The sequence below is a fragment of the Phodopus roborovskii genome, unplaced genomic scaffold (assembly GCF_943737965.1).
Source record: "Phodopus roborovskii unplaced genomic scaffold, PHOROB, whole genome shotgun sequence".
NCBI lineage: Eukaryota > Metazoa > Chordata > Mammalia > Rodentia > Cricetidae > Phodopus > Phodopus roborovskii.
The window spans coordinates 21,039,990-21,065,003 of NW_026126469.1; the positions used below are offsets into that span (position 1 = coordinate 21,039,990).

The 25,014-nt window shown below is 41.6% G+C and overlaps 1 protein-coding gene across 1 annotated transcript; it reads left to right on the forward strand.

Annotated features, from left to right (window-relative positions):
- Positions 1-261: 261 nt before the first annotated feature.
- On the forward strand, positions 262-18,611 carry Mix23 (mitochondrial matrix import factor 23). Its single transcript, XM_051191415.1, has 5 exons — positions 262-427; positions 8,607-8,732; positions 11,107-11,253; positions 16,269-16,328; positions 18,355-18,611. Exons 1-5 carry the CDS (start codon positions 377-379, stop codon positions 18,403-18,405), a joined length of 435 nt encoding a protein of 144 aa, XP_051047372.1. The 5' UTR covers positions 262-376; the 3' UTR covers positions 18,406-18,611.
- The last annotated feature ends 6,403 nt before the right edge of the window (positions 18,612-25,014 follow it).

The following is a 25,014-nucleotide window of genomic DNA, read 5'->3' on the forward strand; positions in this document are numbered from 1 at the left end:
GAGTAGTGTTTTAGGACTGTGCAAGCGAATCACACACGCGGAGGGGCTCGAGGCCCAGGGCCCTAGGGCGCGCTGGCTTCTGGATTGTCCCTGAGGGAAGCCTGTTTCCCACTTAGCTATTAAAAAATGTTTTTAGTCATCCTTATCGCTTGCCCACCCTCACCGTCCCAAACGCCCTTGTTTTTCGATGTTTCTTTGGCATCTCACGTCTTCTTAACAAGTAACCTTATGCTCTAGGCACACAGGGCTAAGAGCCTTGGAGGAAGGCAAGCCCCGCTCTCAGCTCCCGGCTCACACTGCTTGCTATCAGGCAGCACCGCGGACACCTCTGCTCCACGGTGATTGGCCAGCGGCGGGGTCCTCGCCGTCGTCCAATATGGCGGCGCCCAGTGGCGGTGTGAACTGTGAAGAGTTCGCCGAGTTCCAGGTGACAAGGTTTTCCTCACGTGGCAAGCTTGTGCAGCCTTTTCTTCCCAGATCCTGTTGCGTGCTTTGCCCTGGGAGGGAGTATGGACAAATTGTGGGAAAAGCAGGCGGATGAGAGCCTTTTTTTTAGGGGAACCTTGGGAGGTCATGGGGGCTACGGGTGGCCTTGGAAAGCGTGGCTGCTCCGTGCAGGGAGTGCCTGAGGTCCTCTGGCTTATTCGGGAGGGGTAAAGCCGAGCTCGGAAGCTGTTGGTAGGGATTGTAACAGCTGAGCAGTTCCCTGAACTTAGTTCCCAGCCCCTGCCATTCCTCTCCCACGCCTAAATTGAACTTTAGTGGGAGGGAAAGAAGTGGAGGGCCTTGTGTGCTTAATAAAACAAAATATTTGGCATAGTGTCCTGTTTGGTGAGGCAGACTATTTGGAGCTTGGAGGGAGGGTTAATTCTACTATCTATGCTATTGCCTTCTTGAGGGGGGAAAATGTGTCTTTTTATACTAAAAGCATCAAAAACCTAGAACTGTCTACTCACCCAAGAATTCAAGAATAATGATGTAGATCAATTCACAACGAAAGTTACTGGTAACATGTTCTGTTATTAGAGTTGAATTAAAAAAATAACACGACCTTTGGGAATGTATTTTTAGCAAAAGATGATGAAAATTCGTTTCACATGTCATCGTTGACCTAGCTGTAATAATATTAATACTTTGAGTAGCTTGTAGGTACAAAAGATGTAATAAACATCCGAGTTAGAAGTCAAAACACTTGGTTACCCAGAACCGACCTTGACATATCTTTTAACTTACTTGTAAATAGACATTACTTTTTGCTCCCACTTCTTCGCCAATGGGACTGGAGCATACATAAAGATGCTATAATAATGTAAAATGTTAGTATAACATTTAATTTTAGATAAATTTAGTAAAACTATAAGACATGGTTGGCTGGGATTCTCACAAATTATTAATCAAAGCTCACAGTCTTAAGAACTGTTAGGTAATTTTGTATGTAAGTATCCTAACTATGGAAAGACCTGCACTGAATACCAGTGGATAGAAACTAAAAGGCATATGCCTTTTTATGGTAAATATTAGGTAGGATTTTACTCCACAATTATGGAAGAATTGTATTGTGAATGCTCTTGTAACCACCATCTAAATTCTATAGTCAGTGATTTACTATATCTGCTCTGACTATATATGTATTTATCCATCTCTCATCTCTCAATCTATTCACCTTTTAATTTGAGTTTCAAAGTTAGTTGCAAAAGTTGAGTACTTTTAAATAACGATGCATGCATGTTTACTATTTTGGAGGGATATATTTTGCATATGATTAATCTACAGGTATTTATGAATACTTTTGATGTTGACATATTGTGTAAGGCAAACTTTTATCAATGTTGGAATGGATGCCTTTACCTTCTAAACTTTTCTCATGGATAATCCCTGTCCCTGGGCAATACCTGTCCCTTTCTGTCCAGTTCCAACTGGACTATTCTGCTTCTGTTTTCACATAGCTGTGTATTCTAAGCTTAAAAGATTTTAAATTTTAACTTTCTGTATTTTCTCCATTGCAGTACTCCCAGATGATGCCATATTTCCAAAGTAAAATAGAATACAAAAAAAAAAAAAAATTAAAATTGAATGCTTTGAATCTCATTTTAACATACATTGGAAATTTTATTGAGTACTTTTTTAGTCTACTCAAGCTGCCATTACTAAATACTACTGACTAAGTGGCTTAAAGAATAAAAATGTGGTTTCCCAAAGTTTTGGAAGATTGGGGTTGGGGTTAATTTCTGGTGAGGTCTCTTTTCCTGGCTTGCAGATGGATATTTTCTCATCATTGTCTATGTAGTTGGAACAGGGTTCCAAATGTCTCTTCCTTTTTAATAAGGACCCCAGTTTGTGGCATATTAATGTTCCTGCCCTGTTGACCTCCATTTATGTGTCTGTATATTTAGGTATATATTTGACAAGATCTTACTATGTTGTAGAGGTTGGCCCCAATACCCTTGGTTCAGGAATCTAGCCTCAGCCTCTCAAGTAGCTGAAACTACAGGTGTGTGCCAGGTTTTGCCTCCATTTAATGTTTATTCCTAAAAGCCCTCTCTACAAGGACTTGGGGCTTTAGCATGTCCTCCAGGATACACAATTTAGCCACTACTGGGTATGTACCAGCTACCAAGCTTTAGGAGATATCATCGTGGTGGGCAGTGTGAAACTAGGATCTTTAAGTGAGGATTAAAACATGTGGAAGTCACTGGAGCTATGAATAAAATGCCTAAGAGCTCAAAAAGAAATAAGTTGAAGAGGTCACAATTGAGTTGGGCCTTAAGTAATACTGGTTGAATTCTAGGCAGAGGTAATAGCACACAGTACATTTCCTGTACAGTCATGCATTGCTTAATAATGGGGATATGTTTTGAGACATGTTAAGATGATTTTATGTTGTGCATATATGCATGTAATTAAGCGTTCTCTTAGGTCAATCCTTGTCATGGCTTCTTAATACAACTGGGATGCAGTAGACAGGTCTGTGAAGCTGAAATAAGTAGAAGGAGAATAATGATGGAAAGTAGAGCTTAATAAATACACAGACCATTAACAGTCACTTATTACCCTTGTCGATTGTTACACTCTGTACATGATGACATTTGATATGCTTTTGTACTGGGTGTGGTGGCTCACAGCTTTAATCCCAGCAATTAGGAGGCAGAGACTGTGGGACTCGTCATTTTTGTGGCTTTGGGATGTCTCCTTTCATGAATCACTTTTGTGTGCTTCTTTTCTGAATTTAGAATCTAAGCCATGTGTAAATTTCAGGTCACATAACTAAGTTCTAAGATCTAAACATGGCATGTGAATCCTTTCAAGAACCTGATCCTAAAGTGCCTCTAGACAAAATTTTTGGCCTGTACTTTTATCCCAAAATGCTTCTCTCCTCCAGCCCCCTTTCCGTGTCTGTCATGTATTTGAACCCTCTGCCTTGTGACGTTGACTTGTTCCTGAACACATGTCCTTGTCATTTATTCCTGTGCTTCTTCCTCACACCTGTCACTCTGAAGTGCCTTCCTTTCTTTCCAGCTGATACCCAGTCATGTCTCTTGAACAAAATCTACTCGCTATTCCTTTTAAGAATGTTTTATTTCTATCAGGAATATTTATTTGGTTGTGCCTGTTTATTTTAGGTTGACTTTAAACCACCTGGCCTTTTCCCTAAATATCCTGGAGATGACATAAGGGCTCTGATGCTTCTTCCACTGTTAGGAAATGGGCCTGGTGACATTTATAGTCTTTTCTTAGTATTTCTTCTTCTTTGTAATCTTATCTATAAAATTTAACAATACCTTAAATAATTTAATTCTCAAAATATCCTGGAACAGTATGTTATCAATTCAGATATTATCAATTTTTTTTTAAATTTCTCTTCTTTTAAAAGTATTGTTGTGAATACTGTTGTGAATACACGCATGTGTGGAAGTCAGAGGGCAGACTGTGGAGTTGGTTCTCGCCTTCCACCTTTATGTGGATTCCAGAATTGAATTCAGGTTGTCAGGCTTGTGTAACATGCACCTTCACCTGCTTGGCTCTGTGTTCTTAAACTCCCTGTGATGGTAGAGCTGTTCTACTGTCTACATGTAGCTCTCCAGCTTGTTACTATGCTGCTGTAATTGAAGGTTCTAAGATTTATTTTTATTTATATCTGTGTGGGCATTTTGCTAGCATGTAGAGTGCATCAGGTCCCCTTGGAACTGGAGTTACAGTTGTTAGCTGCCATGTGGATGCTGAGGATTGAACCCAAGTCCTCTGGAAGAGTAGTCAGTGCTTTTAGCCACTGAGCCACCTCCAGCCCCCAAAACTGAAGGTTTTAAATTACAAATTTCAGTTGAAATAACCTCATATGCTCATGTCTTCTGGGTCAAAAGCCTGACTGTAGGTCATAGGTTGGTAATCTATGAGTACACAAGAAAAGGGGAAAATAGTCTACTTGCCAGCCCTCATTTTAGATTCTGTTGATAAGATTGCGAAAGCAGTGGGTGGGTTCAGGACCAGCAAAATGGTTCAGCAGGTAAGTGTTTGCCATACATGACAGCGGGAGTTGATTCCCAGAACCTGTGTAAACATGGAGAGAACCAAATCCACTAGTTTCTGACTACATGTTCACCATGACACATGTGCACCCCCAACACTATACTTTTTTTTTAAAGAGGTAGATTCTTTACCCAGTTAATGCAGACAAATCACTCAATTAATGCAGATAGAAATTGTGTATAGGCGTTAATAGCATGTCTACATTGTTTTATTGGGAGGGTTTGTTTAGCATGATTAAGTTATAGCCGGTATTCAAACACAAAAATGGTTAAAGTTCAGCATCAATAAAAGCTCAACAGTGTTAAGCTGCATAATCTTTTGCCTGGATTGCTGTGCCAGTCTTCCAACCAGTCTTCTTACATCTATGCAGTGTACAGTCCACTTTCTAGGCAGAACACAAATTTGATCACATAACCCGCCAATAGAAGTGCATATCCACGCACGGTAGAAGGAGAAAACCAACATGTTATTCTTTGACCTTCACGCATTTCATTCCTTTCTATGCTTCTCAGGAAATACTAAAATCCTGCAACATACCCTTCAATAGTGAGTCTCATCTTACATTGTATTTCCTCATGCATTCCGCCTTCTATTTTAAGAGGCTATCATGAGGGGCATCCTTGCAGTTCTTGAACTCTTAATGTTATTAAACTCTCATACTGTACCAGAAAAGGTTAGTGGTTATTAAAAATACCCCAGGACAGGGTTACCTAAAGATGTATTTAGTAATTTGTTAATGGTACAAAAATATTATACTGTACAGTTTAAAAACAAATCTTTTAAAAATATTTATACGTGTTTTGCCTGCATGTTATGTATGTCTGTGTACTACTTACATGCCTCGTGCCTTCAGAGCCTAGAAGAGAGGGTAAAATCTCCTGGAACTGGAGTTATTGGTGGGTGCTAGGAATTGAACCTGGGTCCTCTGGAAGAGCAGCCAATGTTCTTAACCTCCGAGCCATCTCTCTAGCTCCTTGAAGGATATTTTTAAAGGGACTCTAGAGTCATTGAAGGAGGTTGGCTTTGTCTGCTACATTTTCCCCCTCCCAGTGATAGGACAGGTTCATGCTGGCCTCCAACCCACGATTCTCCTGTCTCAGCCTCCTGAGTGCTAAGTTCACAGGCTTGTGCCACCACACCCAGCTTCTTTCTTCCCCTTGACTCACCAAGTGACTCATCATTTTTTTTTGGAATTTACTACTCATGGGCATTATACCCTACATTATATGGTATACTATTTAAAAAAGTAGTTGCCCAGGGAATTTGTTGAGATTGTCCTCTGAGAATTATGGTTTGCAAAGAATACTATCAACAAAAGTAGATACAGGAAAAGGAGCCAAGGGAATGAACTTGGTGTTTTTTGCTTGTGATGTTTTATTGTTTTCATTGTTTATTTTATTTATTTGGGGAAGGCAATGCTTGTGCAATGGTATTCATGTGCATGGAGGTCAGGATAACATGGGAGTTGGTTTTCTACTTCTACCATTTGGGTTTGGGGATTGAACTCAGGTCATCAGGCTTAGCAGCAAGTGCCTTTATCTACTGGGCTTCTCATGAGCTTGCCTGTGACCTGTTAGTCTATATTATGGATCTTTGATGTGGCATGCCCTATCCTTCTGTATGCTAGGAATATGTGATGCTTTTATTGGTTGGTAAATAAAAGCTAATTTGACCAATGGCCAGGCTGCATATAGCTAGGTGGGAAATCCAAACAGTTACAGAGAAAAAGAAGGTGGAGTCAGGGAGCAAGGTGTGAGGTAACAAGCCAGGGGCCTTTGTGGTAAAATATAAACTATTAGAAATGGGTTAATCTTTATGTAAAGCTAGCCAGTTGGAAGGCTAAGCCATCAGCCAAGTAATTATATTTAAGCCTCTGAGTGCTTATTTGGAAACTGGAGACCGGGAGAGAAGCTTCCAACTATAGATGTTGTGAAAGCTGTTATGTTTCTGTATTAAGATAATGAGCAGGCTATTAAAATATTCAGCAGTTTCAGGTGAATGAGTGGTAGGGCATAATACAGACTACATCCTCTGATTAAACAGATGAAAGGGTTACAATTGGCAACACTCTTGACTCCTTCACAGACAAGAGTATTTACAGAATTCAATATGTTTTCAAGGAAACTGGAGTAGCTCATCAATGGAGCACTTGCCCAGCACGCATGAGGATCTGGGTTTGATTCCCAGGACTGGGGTGGTGTGGTTTTTTTTTTTTTTTTTTTTTTTTTTTTCCCAAGGCATTTTTAGGAACAAGACAAAATGTTCACAATATATCATTTAAAAAAAAAGTTACTTAGTATTTCAATTTCATAAAATATTCATGAGTATGCATAAAAGTAATAACAATGTTTCTATATTACTAATGGTTAGCTTTGGGTAATTAAATGTTTTCTCACATTTTTCTAAAAGAAGGGTGTATGTGAGGGGGTGCAGTACAGAATCTCTGAACTGACCACTCTGGTAAGGTTAGGAGGGAGGCCCTTACAGTGAGTAAGAGAGAAACAGAAGTAAGACTGGTTATGGCCAGGGATGGGGCAGGGCAGAGACTGACACGGGAGAGAGCATAACAAAAGATGGGGAATGGGGGGTGGGGAGGGTAGCTGGGAGGAAATAAGCCCCGAGTGGGGACTGAGGGAGCCTGGAGGCTGATGGCCTCTGCTATGCCACCATGACCCTTCTGCCAGGGGCAAGGGAAATAATGACTCCTTTTGGCAGATGAGAACTAGTTTCACAAGTTCCTGAGGAATGCTGGTTTTTTAACCACCAGAAATCCTTCTGTTGTGTAGCTTGAGCTCTACTAGATATGTGGACATCCTGAGGCTTGACAGATGGTAACCCTGATGATAAGGGAAGTTTTTAAAATGTGAGGGAAAAAAAGAAATGTTGGCTTCAGTCATGGGTTTAATTTGAGAAAGGAAAGAAAGGGGGTGGAATTTGAGGGAGGTGTCCCATGAAGTTTTCTCTAATACGTGGCAAGGTTAAATGCGAACTTGGAAGTTTCCACATAAAGTGTGTTTGTAGTTTAATATAATTTTTTTCTCAGCAGGTTTTCAGTGAAAGTGCTTTTATGTGGGAAAGTAATAAAAAAGAGACATGTGGCTGGGCAGTGGTGGCGAATGACTTTGATGTCATCAAATCATTTAGTTCAAGGCCAGCCTGGTCTACAGAGTGAGTTCTAGGACAGCCAGGGCTACATAAAAAAAAAAACAAAAAAAAAACAAAAAAAACAAACCTGTCGCAGAGAGAAAGAGAGAGACACACAGAGGTGTGTACTGTTAGAAAGCCAGTCCCAAGTTTCCATCAACCGAGGACAGCGTAGTTCTCTAGCAAGGAGGGGCGGGTCTGTGCTGTGCAGTGTGCCCAGTGCTCTTTCTCCTTCCTCTTTTGGGACGGTAGGTTCCTCGGGATGAAACGCAGGGCCTCACAGGAGGAAGGCCAGTGCTCTGCAACTGAGCAGCATGCCCAGCCACTCAGCAATAAGAAATAACTTGTGGTATTATTTTCCTTTGGATTGGATTTTGTGAGTTGGAGACCACTTGAAGAAATGTGAACCAGAGTCACTAAAGAAAAGCTAAATCTAATTTCTATTTTTCATTGAACTAAAGAAGCCAAAGTATTTTTTCTTCTAGTAGCAAATTTGTTGTTTTCTCACAAACATATTTACAGTCGTAGTTTAGAAAGTCAAAGAGCTGTGAGGTGAGGTTGGCGTGTGCTGCTTCATGTCTGAGCTGGCTGGCTCTGCCCATGCAGTGGCACGGTTGGTTGTGGAGAGTGGAGAGTGTGTGGTATCCAGGTTGGAGAACCAACCCTCTTCGGTTATAGTTGGAGTTGGAAAAGACAGTTTGCTAGGTGCCATTCCAAACAGTGGGATTTCACTGTGGAGCTAGACTCAAAGGCCTACCCATTATCCTTGTGATACAGATATTTTGCTGTACTATTTGACTTGCTTTCCTTTTACATACAAGGGTTATAAAATATCTATAAGACTTTTTTTCTCCCTTTCTGCTTAAATATTTAATTTTCATCACTTAACACTCCATTGAGATTATATTCTTTTGTTCTTTCATTTTAAATATATATAGGAATTACTCAAGGTGATGAGGACAATTGATGACAGAATAGTACATGAATTAAACACTACGGTTCCAACAGCTTCCTTTGCAGGGAAGATTGATGCCAGCCAAACCTGTAAACAACTTTATGAGTCTGTAAGTTTATCTTTTGAGTCTCCTTTTTGTGTTTCTTTTATATCTTTCTTTGCAGACAAAACAAGAAATGAATTGGCTTGTATCTAAAATGAAAAGCACCTTTGTTCACCTGAAGGAGGGAGGACACTAGTTTTCATATCATTTCTACAACCGCAGACATATGCACAAATCTGTGAAGAAATGGTTGTAAAGAATGGAGCAGAGTTGTTTTGGCCTGCACATTGCATGATACAACCACAAAGACCTTGAAACAGTCAAGACAGCACAAAGACCTTGAAACAGTCAAGACAGGAGTGTGAGAGAGGACTATGAATGAAATAATTCCAAGAGGCCAGGCAGCTAATGGCATGAAAAATGAAAACCCTTCACACTTTCTGTGTTGTCTTTTCTTCGATTATCAGGAAAGGGAAGAGAGGGCACAGATACTAATAAATCATCTTTCCTAATGCTTTAGCATCTCCAGTGTAGAGTTGCTTGAGTTCTTTTTTGAATTTGCAAAAGCAGAAGGAAACGAAGGTACAGCTCTACTGTAGCTTGCTGGTGCTCTCCATTAAGTCAGAAGTTAAAGTTCAAATGGCACATGCATTTAAAAAAAAGATTTATTTATCTACTATGTATACAGTGTTCTGTCTGCATGTATGCCTGCAGGCCAGAAGTGTGGAAGCCAGATCTCATTATAGATGGTTGTGAGCCACCATGTAGTTGCTGGGAATTGAAGTCAGAACCTCTGGAAGAGCAGCCAGTGTCCTTAACCTCTGAGTCATCTCTCCAGCCCCAGCGCATGCTTTTTTATGTTCTCCCACCACAGGTTTACTGTGTGGATTTCTATCTAGAGAAAAGGCATTATTTAAGTCTAAAGTGCATTTTTCAAGAGTAGAAAAAAGTCATTTTGTGAACAACTTATTCATATCAATTACATTTAGCACACTACTTACTGGCATGGAAACACTGTGGTTTTAGAAAATTAGCTGGTGTGGTGTTTAGTCATTTTGAGTGGGGTGGGTTGAGTTTGATGTTTGACAGTTCACTTATGTCTTGATATCCGACTAAAGAACTAGAAATGTGATGTTCTCTTTCCTGCTACCCAAATGATCTCTACTATTCAGTCTTCTGTTAGCATATGGATTGGTAGTATCATGCTTAGCAACAAGGATTCCAGGACTAGATCAAATCTCACATCTGCTGATTCCTAGGGTGGTGACTGAACATTTTGAGTAACTTCTCTTTGCCTCAGCCTCATGGGGGTGTACAGGATTAGTGAATCAAGAAAGCACTGGTCTGTGTACTTTAATATGCTTGCCAAAGTCATTACATTATTTTAAATAACTTTGCTCTGGAGATTTGGGCCTGCAGAGTGCCCAGCCAGAAGAAGTAGCAAGAGCTCTTGCTTCGTATTGTCTCCCTAATTTACATTAGCTCCTGGTCCAGCATTCAGGTTCCCTTAGGGGACCCTCCTTTATAGGAAAGGATATAGGAGCTAGTATAAAGCATGGCTTTAGAACATGTAAACTTGAAAGGCTAGATAATTCAGAGATTGCAGGTGTGAGTGTAAGAGGACCTTGAACCATGATCATTGCTATCCAAGACAGATGGAGAAAAGCTGTTTTATGGATGCATAACTCTGAGGAGGAGTTACTGAAATCCTGTCAGCTATCCTTGAGATCAGCACACAAAACAGGTGCGACCACTAATCTGTGCCTCAGGTTTTCTTTATCAACTTTAAATTTTTGAAAAGACCTCTGATGGCATAGTTAAATAACATTCTGTCTCCACATCAGTTGTGCATGGCATCTTCTCCATGTTAGCAACATGAGACTGAAACCAACCAGAAAAGACAAAAAGGAGAGAGACTAGCAGCGAGTGGTGGGAAGGGTGGGTGTAGGGTGGGTGGGAAGGGTGGGTGTAGGGTGTAGGGTGGGTGTAGGGTGGGTGGGAAGGGTGGGTGTAGGGTGGGTGGGAAGGGTGGGTGTAGGGTGTAGGGTGGGTGGGAAGGGTGGGTGTAGGGTGTAGGGTGGGTGGGAAGGGTGGGTGTAGGGTGTAGGGTGGGTGGGAAGGGTGGGTGTAGGGTGTAGGGTGGGTGGGAAGGGTGGGTGTAGGGTGTAGGAGCGCAGGGAGCCCAGCTGGGCACTCAGGAGGGAGCGGCCATGCTGGCTTGGATTGTGGAAGGAGACAGCCTGGCCTCATCTTCTGCACCTTCCATAGATTTCCCTCTTAATCTGCTTTTAGGTGATTTAGCCAATCCAACATGTTCTCTTCTAGACATTCAGTTAAAAACAAAAAATTAAACTATTAAATTTCTGGGTTTTTTTTCCCCTAATACTAAAATGTAACAAGTTAATGTGATTTCTTCCTTTTCATTCCTTTGTTCTTTTAGTTGATGGCAGCTCATGTCAGTAGGGACAAAGTTATAAAGAACTGTATAGCCCAAACCTCAGCAGTAGTAAAAAGTCTCCGAGAAGAGAGAGAAAAGAACCTGGATGACTTAACGTTATTAAAGCAACTTAGAAAAGAACAGACAAAGGTAAGTTGAGCAGACTTTTCATGTCTAGGGCAAAGGTTTCCCAAACATAGCCTTCAAAATGAGAGTTTTAATATGCAAAATTTCAAGTAAGTTATGGTTAATACTTTAAAAAATGATTAAGATGGGATTGGGAGGATTAGGAGAATGTGTCCGTGGATAAATTATTTGCTTTGCAAATATGAGAACTGGAGTTTGGATCTTGAGAACCCTTGTAAAAAGTTGGGTGGTATGGGCCTGGAGAGGTGGCTTAGTGGTTAAGAACACTGACTGCTCTTCCAGAGGACCTAGGTTTGATTCCTAGCACCCACACAGGCTCACAACTGTCTGTAATTCCAGTTCTAGAAGATCTGATCTCCCTTGTTGGTGTCTGCAGGCACAAGGCATGTATGTGGTATACAAGTACACAGACAAAATACCCGTATTATATCAAATAAATTAAACCACCATCAACAAGAGAAACACTTCAGTGGTATATTAGCCACCTGTAATCACAGCCCTCCAGAGGCAGACAGGAGATCCCTGGGCAAGCTGGCTACATAGACTAGCCAAAATTGGCACAGGAGAGATGGCCAGAAGAGTAATGGCTTGTTGTCAGGCAGGCTTTACATCACACTTGGATGTAGTAGAGTAAATGATGCATACTTTATAAACAGTATAAAGATGCAGTATGGCAGCTAGGGGGAAATTAACATGGAATTATATTTTATTGTTATTCCTATGGTGTTTTCCACTGTTAAAGGTAAAACAAAAATGCGGACCAACCCCATATCAGAAGCTGTGTGGAAATCATCTGTGCCTGCTTATTTGAAACATTTCGCTTATTTGAAACATTTCTTCATGATTTTGAATTTGAAAATACCTTTTATTCTGTAAGAATCTCCTGAAATAGGATACAGATTCCTTAAGTTCTAGCTATTGTCCTCTTGAGCCATAAAATAAGAGTTAGTTGAACATAGTGAAGACCTCAGTGTAATATCCACCCAACTCTGCAGACATCAAGGGTTTTGGCTCTCTTTAGATTACCTTTTCTCCACTTAACAGCATCCCTGCCATGTTTTTACTTAAGAAAATGTTTTGGTCCATCTAAGTGGCAGACAAGGATGCCTGCCGCTTAACCTGAGACCGAGTTTGATCTCTGGAACCCACTTGGTGGAAGATGAGAGAAAACTAATTCCTATAAGTTGTCCTCTGATCTCCAGACATGCTCACTGTGGACAGACAGACAGACAGACAGACAGACAGACACACACACACACACACACACACACACACACACACACACTGTAATTTTAAGTTAAGTGCTCACTCAGGGATATGTGAAAGGAAGATTTTTTTTTTTTTTTCCCCATGTAATACAGTTAATAGGGCAGAAACATTGCTCTGTAGCCCTTGTTAGTGGCTTATCAAGAAAACAGGTGTGCTTTGGCATTCTGGTGGTCGGTTCCAGGACCCATCCCCTGCCCACCAGGAAGATCAAAGTCTACAGAGTCCCATTATGTAAAGTGGCATAGTGTTTGCACTTAACTTCCTTCCTTAAAATACAAGTCACTCACAGATTGCTGATAGCAACTAATACAAAGTTTGGTATATGTGCAATTCTTCCCCCAAGTATGTTTGATCCCCAGTTGCTTGAAATCGTAGATTATACAGAGAGCTGACTATAGTTTAGTACATGTAATACACTGCCATCTTTTTTAAAGGGAACTTTTAGGTGTCATTGTAATAGTATGTACTTCTAAACTTGAGATAAAAGCTGTGAAGCAATGTAAAGAGCTCCATGCAGTGTTCACACGTCCCCTTGCTGCTCACCTGCTTACACTCTCCTCACTGCCCTCCCTCCTCCTCGACCTTCCCCACCCCCTTCCCTCTTACCTGTATACAGTGCATACTCGTCTTGGAGGGGATGAGCGCTTGTTAGAGCGCTTGCTAGGTATGTTGTATCCTTTTATTTCTTATTTTTCAGTTCCATTTCCGTGTGTGTGTGTGTGTGTGTGTGTGTGTGTGTGTGTGTGTGTGTGTGTGTGTGACTTGGAGGAGGTGGTTCTTTCCTTCCAGCACAACATGAGTACCTGGGATTGAACTCAGGTCGGCCACTTGACAGCGGCGAGCACCTTTACACATCCGGCCTTCTCACTGGCCCCATTTGCTGTTTCTTTTTATCTACTTCTTTATGTACACTGGTGCTTTCCTGCGGGTATGTTTGTGTGAGAGTGTCTGAGTTATAGGCAGTTGTGGATTGCCATGTGAGTGCTGGGTGACCAGGTTGCCCTGGTCCTCTGGAAGAGCAGATACCACTGAGCTGTCTCTCCAGCCTTGCTGTTTCTTAATAACAAGGACTTTTCTTACATGACCCCTATACAATTATCAATACAGTTGTCTACTTAAGATAGCACAGTGAGCAACTTATAGGTCTTGTGTGTCAGGTGACTGAAAAGGCAATGTGGACTACTTTGTTTATGTATTTATTTTAAGTAGTTTTAGAATTTGATTGTTTGTTTAGCAGATGTAACCAGGTGCACAGGGGCACGCATTGAGTAGGCCAGGCTGCTGTGCTTTCTCAGTTATTCTGCTAATTCAGATGGTGAACTTGTTAGAATAGTCCTTGTCCCACCCTTGATATTCAGGATTTTTTTAAATTTATTTTTATTTTATGTGCATTTGTGTTTTGCCTGCATGTATCTCTGTATGAGACTGTCAGATTCCCAGGAACTGGAGTTACAGGTAGTTGTAAGCTGCCACCATGTAGGTGATGGGAATTGAACTCCGGACCTCTGGAAGAACAGCCAATGCTCTTAACCCCTGAGCCATCTCTCCAGTCCTAATATTTGGGATTGTTTGGTTAGGATTTACATAGCTTTCAGCTTTCTGTTTCTTTTTCTTTTTTGGGGGGTGGGTGGGTCGTGTTGAGACAGGATTTAGAGCTTTGGAGCTTGTCCTAGAAGTCACTCTGTAGACCAGGCTGGCCTCAAACTCAGAGATCTTTTTGTCTCTGCCTCCTGTGTGCTGGAATTAAAGGAGGGCACCGTCACAGCCTGCTTAGCTAGCTATTTCTTGGGAGAGTGACTACAAACCTGTCCTTTACTATCAAAGTTCATCCTTTCCAACTAATCCATCCGCTTAGCTAGTGGAGGAGGAGAGGGACACAGGCTGAGCCATCCAGGTAGCCCAGCTGTGGTGTGAACATGTAACATCTATGCTACCCTTACATCTTGGATTCAGTTAAGGGCACTGCGGGGGTGGGGGGGTGGGGGAGGTGGGAACAGGACTGCTAAGTCAGATCCTGAAAAGTCAGAGTAAAGCTGCCCTTGCTAGTTGAGGTACAAGGTTCAGCTAAGCCCTGGTATTCAGGAGTGACTGTGTCCCTATTTGCTGAGCTCGCGGCTGCCCCTTTGCCCTTAGTGCCTGGAAGGTGTGGCCATAAGGACTGCAGGGAGGGGCATTGGAAGCAATCAGTGAATAAATGTAAGGTTTGCTTCCCAGTCAGTAGGGGCCACTGTGAGTAGTGCTAGGGGGTGAGGGAATGGCACCGTTCTATCTTCCTGGGGTGGTGTGGACTCTGAAAGAGAGAGTCCTTCAATGTTCCACCCTCATTCGCTGAGGATGCAGAGACATGAACTGGCATCTCTAAAGTCATGAGCTAGTGAGTAGTTAGGAATTTTAATAACTTTAATTATCAAACATACCATCTTTAAGACTCAGCCTCTACAAACCTTGTACAACCTACTCAAACCTTTTATATGTTAGAGTTCCTGTTTTGTTTTTAAATTTTCCATTTAGGAAAATTCCAATTTTATTTTTTACTATATAAAATCCTTTTTTATCTCAAACATTCTTATCCTCACCCCATGCCCATTTTCAAATATGAGCTAGTTTATTCTGGAGCTAAATGTGAGTAACCATGGCTTGGAAAACTCAGAGCTAGATCATCCCAGGTCTCATTCAACATGGAAGCATTTTTCTGGAGTTTTTTACTCTAAAGAATTAAAGGTTTTCTAACTTTTCTTACCAAAAGTTACCTCATATTTACTACCTCCTTAACATTTTTCTCACCTACTTACTGTTCTTTAAACGAGAGCTGAATCCAAATTATATACTTGGCACAGTGTAGCAAATTAAGATTACCTGTACTCTCTTGGCATCAAACTTATGTTTTTCTTTTTTTTTTCTTTCTGTTGCTAGCCTTAGGCAAACTTCACAACTTCTTGGATATTATGCCACCCCACCCCCCTCCACGGATGGGGGGCCACACAGAAATTGAGAATTAGAGAAGTTTTACATCCCAACAAACAACTCCAGAGATGTCTGAGACCTTCAGCAGTCAGCACTCTGTAGAGGGGAAGATAGAACAGAGCTGAGAAGCTTGCTCACACACTAACCTTGTAATCACAGTGTTGGGTACAAAAGATGTTTCTTGCCTTGATCTAGCAGTGGATGCCTGGGAGGCCAGGTTTCTATGGATACATCCTTACTTCTCCATCATCCTGAATGTAACACCATCAGATTGGGGGCTCTGCTTATCTAGCAGGAATCAGCTGGGAAGGCCCTTTGAGGCAGTCCGCTGGAGTTTCCATTAGGAGTCACAGGCAGAACAGAGTGTCACCTTGGTGGAATAACAGATTGTCACAGGTGGAGATAACCTCACCACTTGGTTCTCCATTTTGGAGTGGCAGTGCTTCCAGGGCCAGTGTCTCAGAGAGCTCAAACAAAAAGGACAGTTTACTAATATAATGTACACCACATGTGCTTTTTAAACTCTTATTTTATCTCCATATTGTATGTGATGTGTGTGAGAGCGTGTGGGTATGTTCACCTGTGCTGGTGTGTGCACCAGAGGTTGATGTCGGGATGTATTCCTCAGTTACTTCTCCACCTTATTTTTTTGAGGCAGGGTCTCTCACTAAATTGGGAGCTTGCAGTTTTAGATAGATTGGCTGGCCAGTAAGTCCCCATTTCTCAGCACTGGTGTTATAGGTTTAACTCTACTCAGAATTTCTATTTTGTTTTCTTTCTTGCAGTTGAAATGGATGCAGTCAGAATTAAATGTTGAAGAAGTGGTAAATGACAGGAGCTGGAAGGTAGGAAATAATGTTGGTTCCTGTAGAGAACTGAATATGCAAGAGGTGCCCAGGGGAGGGGGCAGAAAATGTAGGCAGGCTCTGAGAATAGAGAACCCCAGCAAACAGGGTGGTGGGTGCTGGTAACTTCTGTGTGGAAGAGGCTTTACAGGGAGGCAGGCTCCTGTGACTCCTTAGATAATGGGATTGGATACATTGTGTGGATCTCTGGACACTAATTCTGGGCATATTTACATTCAGGGTTTCACTGTAACTCAGAACTCATTAAATGCAATTGCACAGAGAACATTAAGTGGAGAGAAACACTTAAGTAAGTTCCAGAGGAGGAAAGAGCAGCAGAGCTGAGTTCCACCATACTGGCTCGATCTCTCTGGGCTTAGAGATTAGCTGCTGGGCACCCACTAACTTCTAGTAACTGTTCATCTCTCCTCTAGTAACTATTCATCTCTCCAGGAGCTTTTGTTGCAGAAATAACTTTCAGATTTTTTACACACACACACACACACACACACACACACACACACACACACACACACACACACACACCCCATTAAGCAGAGATATTTTGGTATCTTGGTATATAACCTTCCAGCTTTTTATGCATGCTCAGACTTAACTGTTTTTAAGTCATAAGAAGTCATAAGAAGACTCACAGCATGTGGAGGCATGAATATATCACAGACTATAAATTGGCTGCTTTATGGCATTTCTTTATCCTGTTTTCCTTGCCAAATGTAGTCTGTAATTGCCTTGCATCAGCATAAAGACTATGCTGCTTGAAAGATTTTGGCAATGTTTGTCTCTGTATACATTCTCTGAAAAAGTCATAAGTTATTCTGGGACTGATGGGAGAGGGGTATGGTGAACACAGGGTTTAAAGGGACAGTCCAGAGAGTGTTGGTACTTGTACCGTGTGCTAGATGGTAGGAGGAATGAAGCAGTTTTGGATGTGATATTGCAGGTGCTCCTGGATATGATGGGATTGCATTCCCCATAAACCTAAGTGTTCTCAGGACACTTAACAGTCAACTACACTTAAGAATCGAGAGAATATTCTTCTGTGTATCATTAGTCCACAGGAAAATAAAAATTTACCAAAAATAAATAAATAAAAATAAACATTTATCAGGCACAGTGTCCTGTAACTCCAGCACTCAGGGAGGCCGAAGCAGGATTGTTTGAGGTCAGGCCAAGATGCATAGTAAATTGAAGGTCAATATGAACTATAAGCAAGAACTTGTTTCAAAAACCAAATTCAAAACATACACAGGGTCTACAGTGGCTGGATGGAGGCCCACACCTTTAATTCCAGTGCTCAGGAGGCAGAGGCAGGGGGAATATCTATGAGTTTGAGGCCAGCCTGGTCTAAGAGCAAGTTCCAGGAACGAACACACACACACACACACACACACACACACACACACACACACACACAGAGTCTGGAAAAAAAAAATATCCCCACAAATAAAAACTAAAGGGTGTACGGTGAACACCTGCTTTGCCCTCTGAGGTCTTCCACATGGAGGGGACACACAGGCACTTATGTCTTCTCTTATATTGAGTGTGTCTTCTTTGTTGACAGTAGAAGTATGCTGTGTGTTTTTCTTACCATACATCTCAAATCTTTCCACGTAAGAATGTTAATAGTTCTTACTCTTTATAAACCTTTTACTCCTTGAATGGCCTTACGGAGATTTTTATGTGGCATAACCCCATTTAGTCATAGGGCATTATCTTAACATTTGTGATATATTGTTTCAAGTTTTAGGAAGCCAGGTGAACAAAACAAGAAATACATAAATTCACATAATTTATCATAAGACAGATTCATTCAGCAAAGGGCACTGAAATTGTCTAGTGAATGTTACCAAGGTATACATCATGCTTAATTTGGTGTGCTAAAGAAACATACTGTTTCCTGAGCCTGTTCACCTAGGTCAGATGCTAACATCCTAACGTATTCTGTTTTACATCCTGGTATATACAGGATGACTGGATGACTTCTGTTTCTGTTTGAACATCTTAGGTGTTTAATGAACGCTGCCGAATTCACTTCAAGCCTCCAAAGAATGAGTAGAGAGTTTTTTTTATAGAACTGGTCATCTCATCAACTAAATATGACAGACGTCAGCAGGGTGGGCTCTTGGTGATTATCTCCCAGCCAGCAGTCCAAGACCTCAAGTCTAATTCTCACAATTATAAAATAATCAATTGCTATTTTATACTGATTGTGTAAAAAAAAAAAGTTTTGTAACTATTAAAATAATTTTCTGACTCTGTGTATATACTTATTTGGTGGCTTTGCAAGTTGAGACAGTAAGTTCTCTTATACCTGCTAGATTTTTACAAATTTATTGATATGGATGTGGACTTTTTTGGTCGTAGATGAGTTTCTCTTTTATTTGCCACTGTGGGTTTATTTTAAAAGAGCAGAATTGGACTGTAGAGATGGTTAGTAGTTAAGAGCAGTTCAATCCCAGCACCCATGTGATACTACTCAGAACTGTTTATAATTCTAGTCCCAGGGGATCTGATGCCCTCTTCTGGCCTTTGTGGGTACCAGGCACAGGTTGATGCACATATAGGCAAAATACCCAAGCTTATAAAAAATGGCAATGTCAGACTGGATCCTATACAAAACAGAATTTTCTTCTAAAAAATGGGCATAATGACATGAGCCTGTAATCCTATCCTTTAGGAGGCTGAGATGGGAAAATTACAAGTTTGAGGCCAGCCTGGCTAAATAGTGAGAACCTGTCTCAGAAAACAAAGACACTTGAGTCTGCTGTGTCCTTTAATCCAGCACTAGGGAGGCAGAGGCAGGTGGATCCAGGCCAGCCTACAGAGTAAGTTCCAAAACAGCCAGGGCTATACAGAGAAACCTTGTCTCAAAAGACAAAACAATAGAACATTTGTCTAGTTTTTACATATAAAACAAATTTAAGTTGGGATTGTTTTCGAGACAGTTTTCCATGGACACAAAAGGGAAGCACAGGAGTAAATGTCTATAAGACAAGAGCCCTGTTGTGAGTAGAGGGTTCTACTAGTGAAGGGAAGTACTTGGTAGTGTATTAGCTTTCTGGACCACAGAACAGACCACAGGTTAGCTGTTTAATATAATATTTGCTGTGTCACAGTCAGTCCTATGGTTCCAAAGTTCGGATAGGTTGGTCTGGACAGGGTTCTTGGCTCAGGGCGTGAAAGCTGAAATCCAGCTCAGACTGGCTCTTGTCTGAGTACCTAGTCCTCTGCTTCTGAATTCATTGAGCTTGGCAGGATTTAGAGGATTAAGCTGTAACAGCAAACCTTTTTCCTGTGTACCTGCTGTGTACCAGTCTACTCTTGGAGGCCACCACATTTCTCTCTCAAGGCCCCTTCTGGCTTCACACTAGCAGTGGTGTGTTAAGTTTTCACACTGGTGTGGTATCTCTGACTTCCTTTGCTGCTGTGGACCAGAGAAGCTGCTTTGTAATCAGCTCTACCACAGAGCTGCTTCTCTTTGACTCAGACCCCTGGTTAAACTGCACACCATCTTTGCTGTGTGATGTAACAGTCGCAGATGGGATTAGGGCAGGACATAGGTGATGCAAGTTTGGGTTCTGTTTACCGTGTGACTTAAAGCCACATGGCCCTGGCTTGTCTGGCTTTTGGTAGACCTGAGCCCGCAGGGTCTTGATCTTCATCAGATTATGTTCCTGGAAGTTAGCCATGGAGACATGGATGTTGACAGCTTTTTGGAACATTTGTTGTGGGTGTTTGTTGAGGACACTGATCTATTCCTTTAGGACTGGAAGTATCAGAGTTCTTACCTAGTAGTATAAGACTCTGGATTTGGTCCTCAGCTAATGGGGGAGGGGGGCTCGGAGAGAAAGAGAGAGAGCATGTGGTGATACAGAAGCAGGCAGATCTCTTGAATTCAAGGTCAGCCTGGTCTACCTAGTGAGTTCTAGAGCTCCATAGACCCTCTCTTGGGGGGTGAGGGTGTGTGTGTGTGGGGTGGTTATGGTAGTTGGTTACAATTAGCACATAGCTTTTTCGATGAAAAATATTTAATATTGAAAAATCTCAATATTAAAAAGTGTTTTCTATAAAGCTGGTCTGTAATAATTTTGTTTTGTTTTTGGAGACAGGGTTTCTCTGTGTAGCTCTGGCAGTGCTGGAACTCACTCTAGACCAGGCTGGCCTCAAACTCAGAGATCCACCTGTCTGTGCCTCCTGAATGCTAGGTTTAAAGGCATGTGCCACCACTGCCCAGCATGTAATGTTTTTAAAATGGGGTAAGTTAAAAGGTTGAATGTAAATGAAAATGCAACAAGAATCCTGATAGCATTCCTCTGGGAAATTCAGATTCTCTGCTAAGATCATGATATCTTTCCAGACTTCAGATCTATCACCAGAATGCTTCCTACTGGATCTAATTATGTTAGGGTGCCTGAATTAATCAGCTGTGACATTGATGAAGTGTTTACCTCAGTTTGGAGTGAATAACTAAATGAATATACTGAGCCTGTGTCAATAGTGTTTAAAGCCTCAGGTTGGAAGGTGAAGTTCCTTTATCACTTTGGAAGGTAGATTTACTCTCCGAAACTTCGTGTGTGCAATCACTGCCTCAGAACAGTTTGATTTGCTTCCTTTACTTGGGAAAACCGAGAAACGTGCCAACATTCAGGTATGGATTTGGCTTTTACTTGGCAGAAGACAGGCAAGTGAAGACACACCTATGATGAAACTTGCAAATTCTTTAAACCTGTAAGGTCTTAGGAAATCTAGGCACAACTAGCCAGTATTGTGACAAAGCAAATTGCTTGCTCACTCGAAAAGCTCCCGTTTGTTGAAAGGAGATCTATGATAGCAAAACGCAGTCAAGTTCTATGCAAAAAGTGAAGAGCAGGAAGTTGGAAACAGTGGTGTGTGGATTGCAAGTGACTGCGCTGGTTGGAGAACATGGTGTCCTTGCCTTTGAACAGCTAACTTAGAAACTGAAGCACTGTAGTGAAGGACGTTCTGTTATTCTCTAATGTAAGTTGTGTTTCAGAGCCATTCCTTTGGGAATGGAATCTGTGCTAGTGTTGTTACAGTAGTCATCTAATACCCTGTAAATTCAGAAATAATGTGTAAACAGGAAATTCATTCAAAGTACTCTTGTTTTAAATTATAAAATAGACATCCTACCTAGGGTCTGGGGATCTAAACAACATTAGAATCATATATGATTACTTGTGATCTCTGCATATATACTTACTTAGCCTTGTAGAATACTCTAAATTTCAATGACCTTTAAAAAAAAATTCGTTCCAAGCATACATGTTGAAAAAAAAGAAAAGTGGAAAATGATCATTTCCAGGCAAGTCAACTTTTATCTCTGTGGGGAAAAGAGAAGAAGAAACAGTAAAAATGGCGACTTAGAAAATAAATACTTTGTGTAAGGGTGTGACACAACTTATGGTTTGGGCTTCTATCCTCTTGGGAGTGTAATGAGTGTGCATGTGTGCGCACGTGTGTGTGATAGGGTCTCACTATTAACGCTGTGCTGCTGACCAGTAACTCACTATGTAGACCAAGCTGACCTTACACTCATAAAGATTGCTAACCTCTGCATCCTGAGTGCTGGGATCAAAGGCATGCACCGCCATGCCTGGCCCACCCCTGTGAGTCAGTCTTACTAGCCCAGGCTGGCCTAGGCCTGGCAGTGATCCTCTTCCTTGGCTCCCTGAGTGCTAGGGTTACACGTGTGTATTGCCATGTGCAGCTCATGGTTGCTTTTCAGGAATAAGTACTATGGTGCTCCAAGGATAACATTCAAGGTTTTGTTTTGTACGTGTTTGTATGTGTTCATTGTCTGGCTGTGTAGAGACCGGATGTTGACGTCTAGTGTCTTCTTTATACTCGTTTCCTCCAACTTAGTGTTTTGAGATGGTCCCTCACTGAACCTAGAGCTTGTTTATTCAGTTAGGCTGGCTGCAAGTGAGCCCCAGAGTCCTGCCTGAACATCCCTAGTTGGTGATCAAACTGGTTCTGTTCTTGTAGAGCAAGCACTTTCAGCCCCTTTCCAGTGCCTGAGGCTTTTAATTACTATGGTTTCAGGATTTATCATTTTTACATTCCCTAGTTTATTGGTCTTACCATGTTATCTGTTTTGTTCCCAGCTTCAGTGTTATAGCAGTTTATAGTTATGCACCTCTTTTTTTTTTTTTTTTTTTTTTTTTTTTAAGATTTATTTATTTATTATGCTTACAACATTCTGCTTCCATGTGTGCCCACAGTCCAGAAGAGGGAGCCAGATCTCATTACAGATGGTTGTGAGCCACCATCTGGTTGCTGGGAATTAAACTCAGAACCTTTAACCTCTGAGCCTTCTCTCCAGCCCAAAATTCCCCTCTATTTGTTCCTTCAACATTTTGTAATGTTGTAGGGGTTAAGCAGCCAGCTCCCAGAGGTAGTAGCCTGGGTGACTATCTCATGATTCACCATGGAAATCGGGACTGTGAACCCACCGGCACTTAGAAATAATTCCTCCTGAATGAATTATTTCTGCTTCAGTTTTACACTTTAGTAAGCAGAAGCTGTCCCATGTAAAGCCCTTCAGTGACTTTTTACCACATCACATTTCTGAGCTCGTTTTTGCTCTCCCCTGGCCAACTCCTATCTGTGGCTCTTGTCTTAGCTGTCACTGCCTTCAGCTCTTGGGTTATGTGTCCCTCGGTGGTGGTGGTGGGGCTTTGCCAGGCTCTTGATGGCTTTTCCTCTTCAGTTTGTGAGGCCCACGCTCTTTCCCACTTCTCCCGCACTACATTTTCTTCTTTATCCATAGAACCCTGACTCTGGTTACTGGGTGCCCAGCTTCCCTTGTCGCCTGGGGAGCAATCAAAGTTGTAACACTGATGCACAAGTTTACATGGAGATTTCTCAGGGTCTTTTATCGTGCTAAAGGCCCTGGCCTGCTCTCATCGCCTCCCGCTTCTTCGTAGACACAACATGTCTACAGAACCATCAGAAGACAGGAAAGGAGCTCTCCAAGTCATTACTGTCAGTAATTACTTTGATGTAAATGGATGGTGCTCTCTAACGAAAAGACTGTATGAATGGATCAAAAACCAAGATTTGACCATAATATATATTGATTGTAGCGGTTGTTTGATTTTTAATGAAGACTGGAGGTGAAAAGGCAGAAGAAGGTATTCCACAAAAAGGGGAACTGAGCAAAAGTCAGAATGAAGGATCAGCTTGTCAAGAGGATCATCCCGACAAAAGCAACACAGGAACTCAGACTTCACTCCTTTGACCAAATGGACCTAAGCAGAGTACACAGAGCACTGTCCATTACATCCTACGCCAGACCACCAGGCAAGTCTAGCAAAGAGACTGACACCATAGAGTGTAGAGTTGTAACATCACAACATTGGTAAAAGTACAAGTCACTAGCAGGAAGAACTTTAGAAATTCATAAACACAGGACAATTAGGCCATATATGCCAGAACTACTATTGGGCCTGTGAATAACTTTAAAAAGAACCTAAAAATGAAGACAACAGAAACTGGAAAAGAACACACCAGTGCATGCCGTTCCAAGAACGATGATGTCACAGTGAGCGCTTGCAATCAAAGGATCACAAACAAACCAAAACAAACAAACCTGCCAGGTGCTGTGCAGAACCAGTGAAGCCAGCATCAACAGAAGGAAGGGGAGAGGGTAGGAACCAGGGCAGAAACAGACAGGAAGTGGGGAACAAGCAAAATAAAGCCAGTGTTTGAAAACATTGAAGAGTTGATCACTCTTGGTCTAAACTGAGCACAAAAACCGAGGACTCCAGGATACGAGATCACAAATCAGAGACAAGACAGCGAAACCACAGAAATACAGAGAACTGTAAAATGTTATTCTAAATGATTGTATGCCCCAAATAGAACCTAGGAGGAATCCTTGACATGCCCCCCTTACCAACACTGAATGATTAAGAAACAGGAAAACTTCACAGGTGACTAAGGAGGAGCCTACACAGTGAATTCCAAGCCATCCACTGGCTGCATAGTGAGACCTTGGATAAAAAAATAAAAAACAAAAACAACAACAAAACACCACCAGTACAATAGCCTATCTGAAAGATAAAAGAAAAAGCTCATTGTAATAACTTCCCACTAGCACCAAGCCTTTAGGAGTAAATTTGGCCAGGGAGGTAAGGCTACCTGAAATCCTAAGACATAGTCAAAGGAGATACACAGCAAAAACAGAATGTTTTGTCCATGCGTTAGAAGCACTAATGTTGTTAAAATGGTCACATGACACAAAGATATCTGTCATTTTAATGTATCTGTTGAAATTGAAATACCAGGTCAGGTGGTGACAGTGCACACCCTTAATTCCAGTACACAGGAGGCAAAGGCAGGCAGATCTCTGAGTTCGAGGCCAGCCTGGTCCATAAAGCAAGTTCTAGTTGCAGCTTTCAAAACATGGCTTGTAAAAATACCACCTCATTTTTCAAATACAGAAGCAGAGATGACATGCTGGGTTCTGGGCAACCACAGGGAAGAAGGAGTGTGCTTCCCCGGTGGCAGCTGCTAACCTAACCCAACTGTGGTGAGGATGAGGCAGTGCTACTCCTTTATCCAATTGCACCTGAGCCTTGTTAGTTTTTATACTGTTTCCAACTGGCATCGTTTATCATGGAATTTCCACTCTAAACCAATA

Coding starts and splice junctions, on each gene's coding strand:
- Mix23 (XM_051191415.1), top strand. CDS start 377: ATGGCGGCGCCCAGTGGCGGTGTGAACTGTGAAGAGTTCGCCGAGTTC. Junction 8,733..11,106: donor GTAAACAACTTTATGAGTCT/GTAAGTTTATCT, acceptor TTGTTCTTTTAG/TTGATGGCAGCTCATGTCAG. Junction 11,254..16,268: donor TTAGAAAAGAACAGACAAAG/GTAAGTTGAGCA, acceptor TCTTTCTTGCAG/TTGAAATGGATGCAGTCAGA.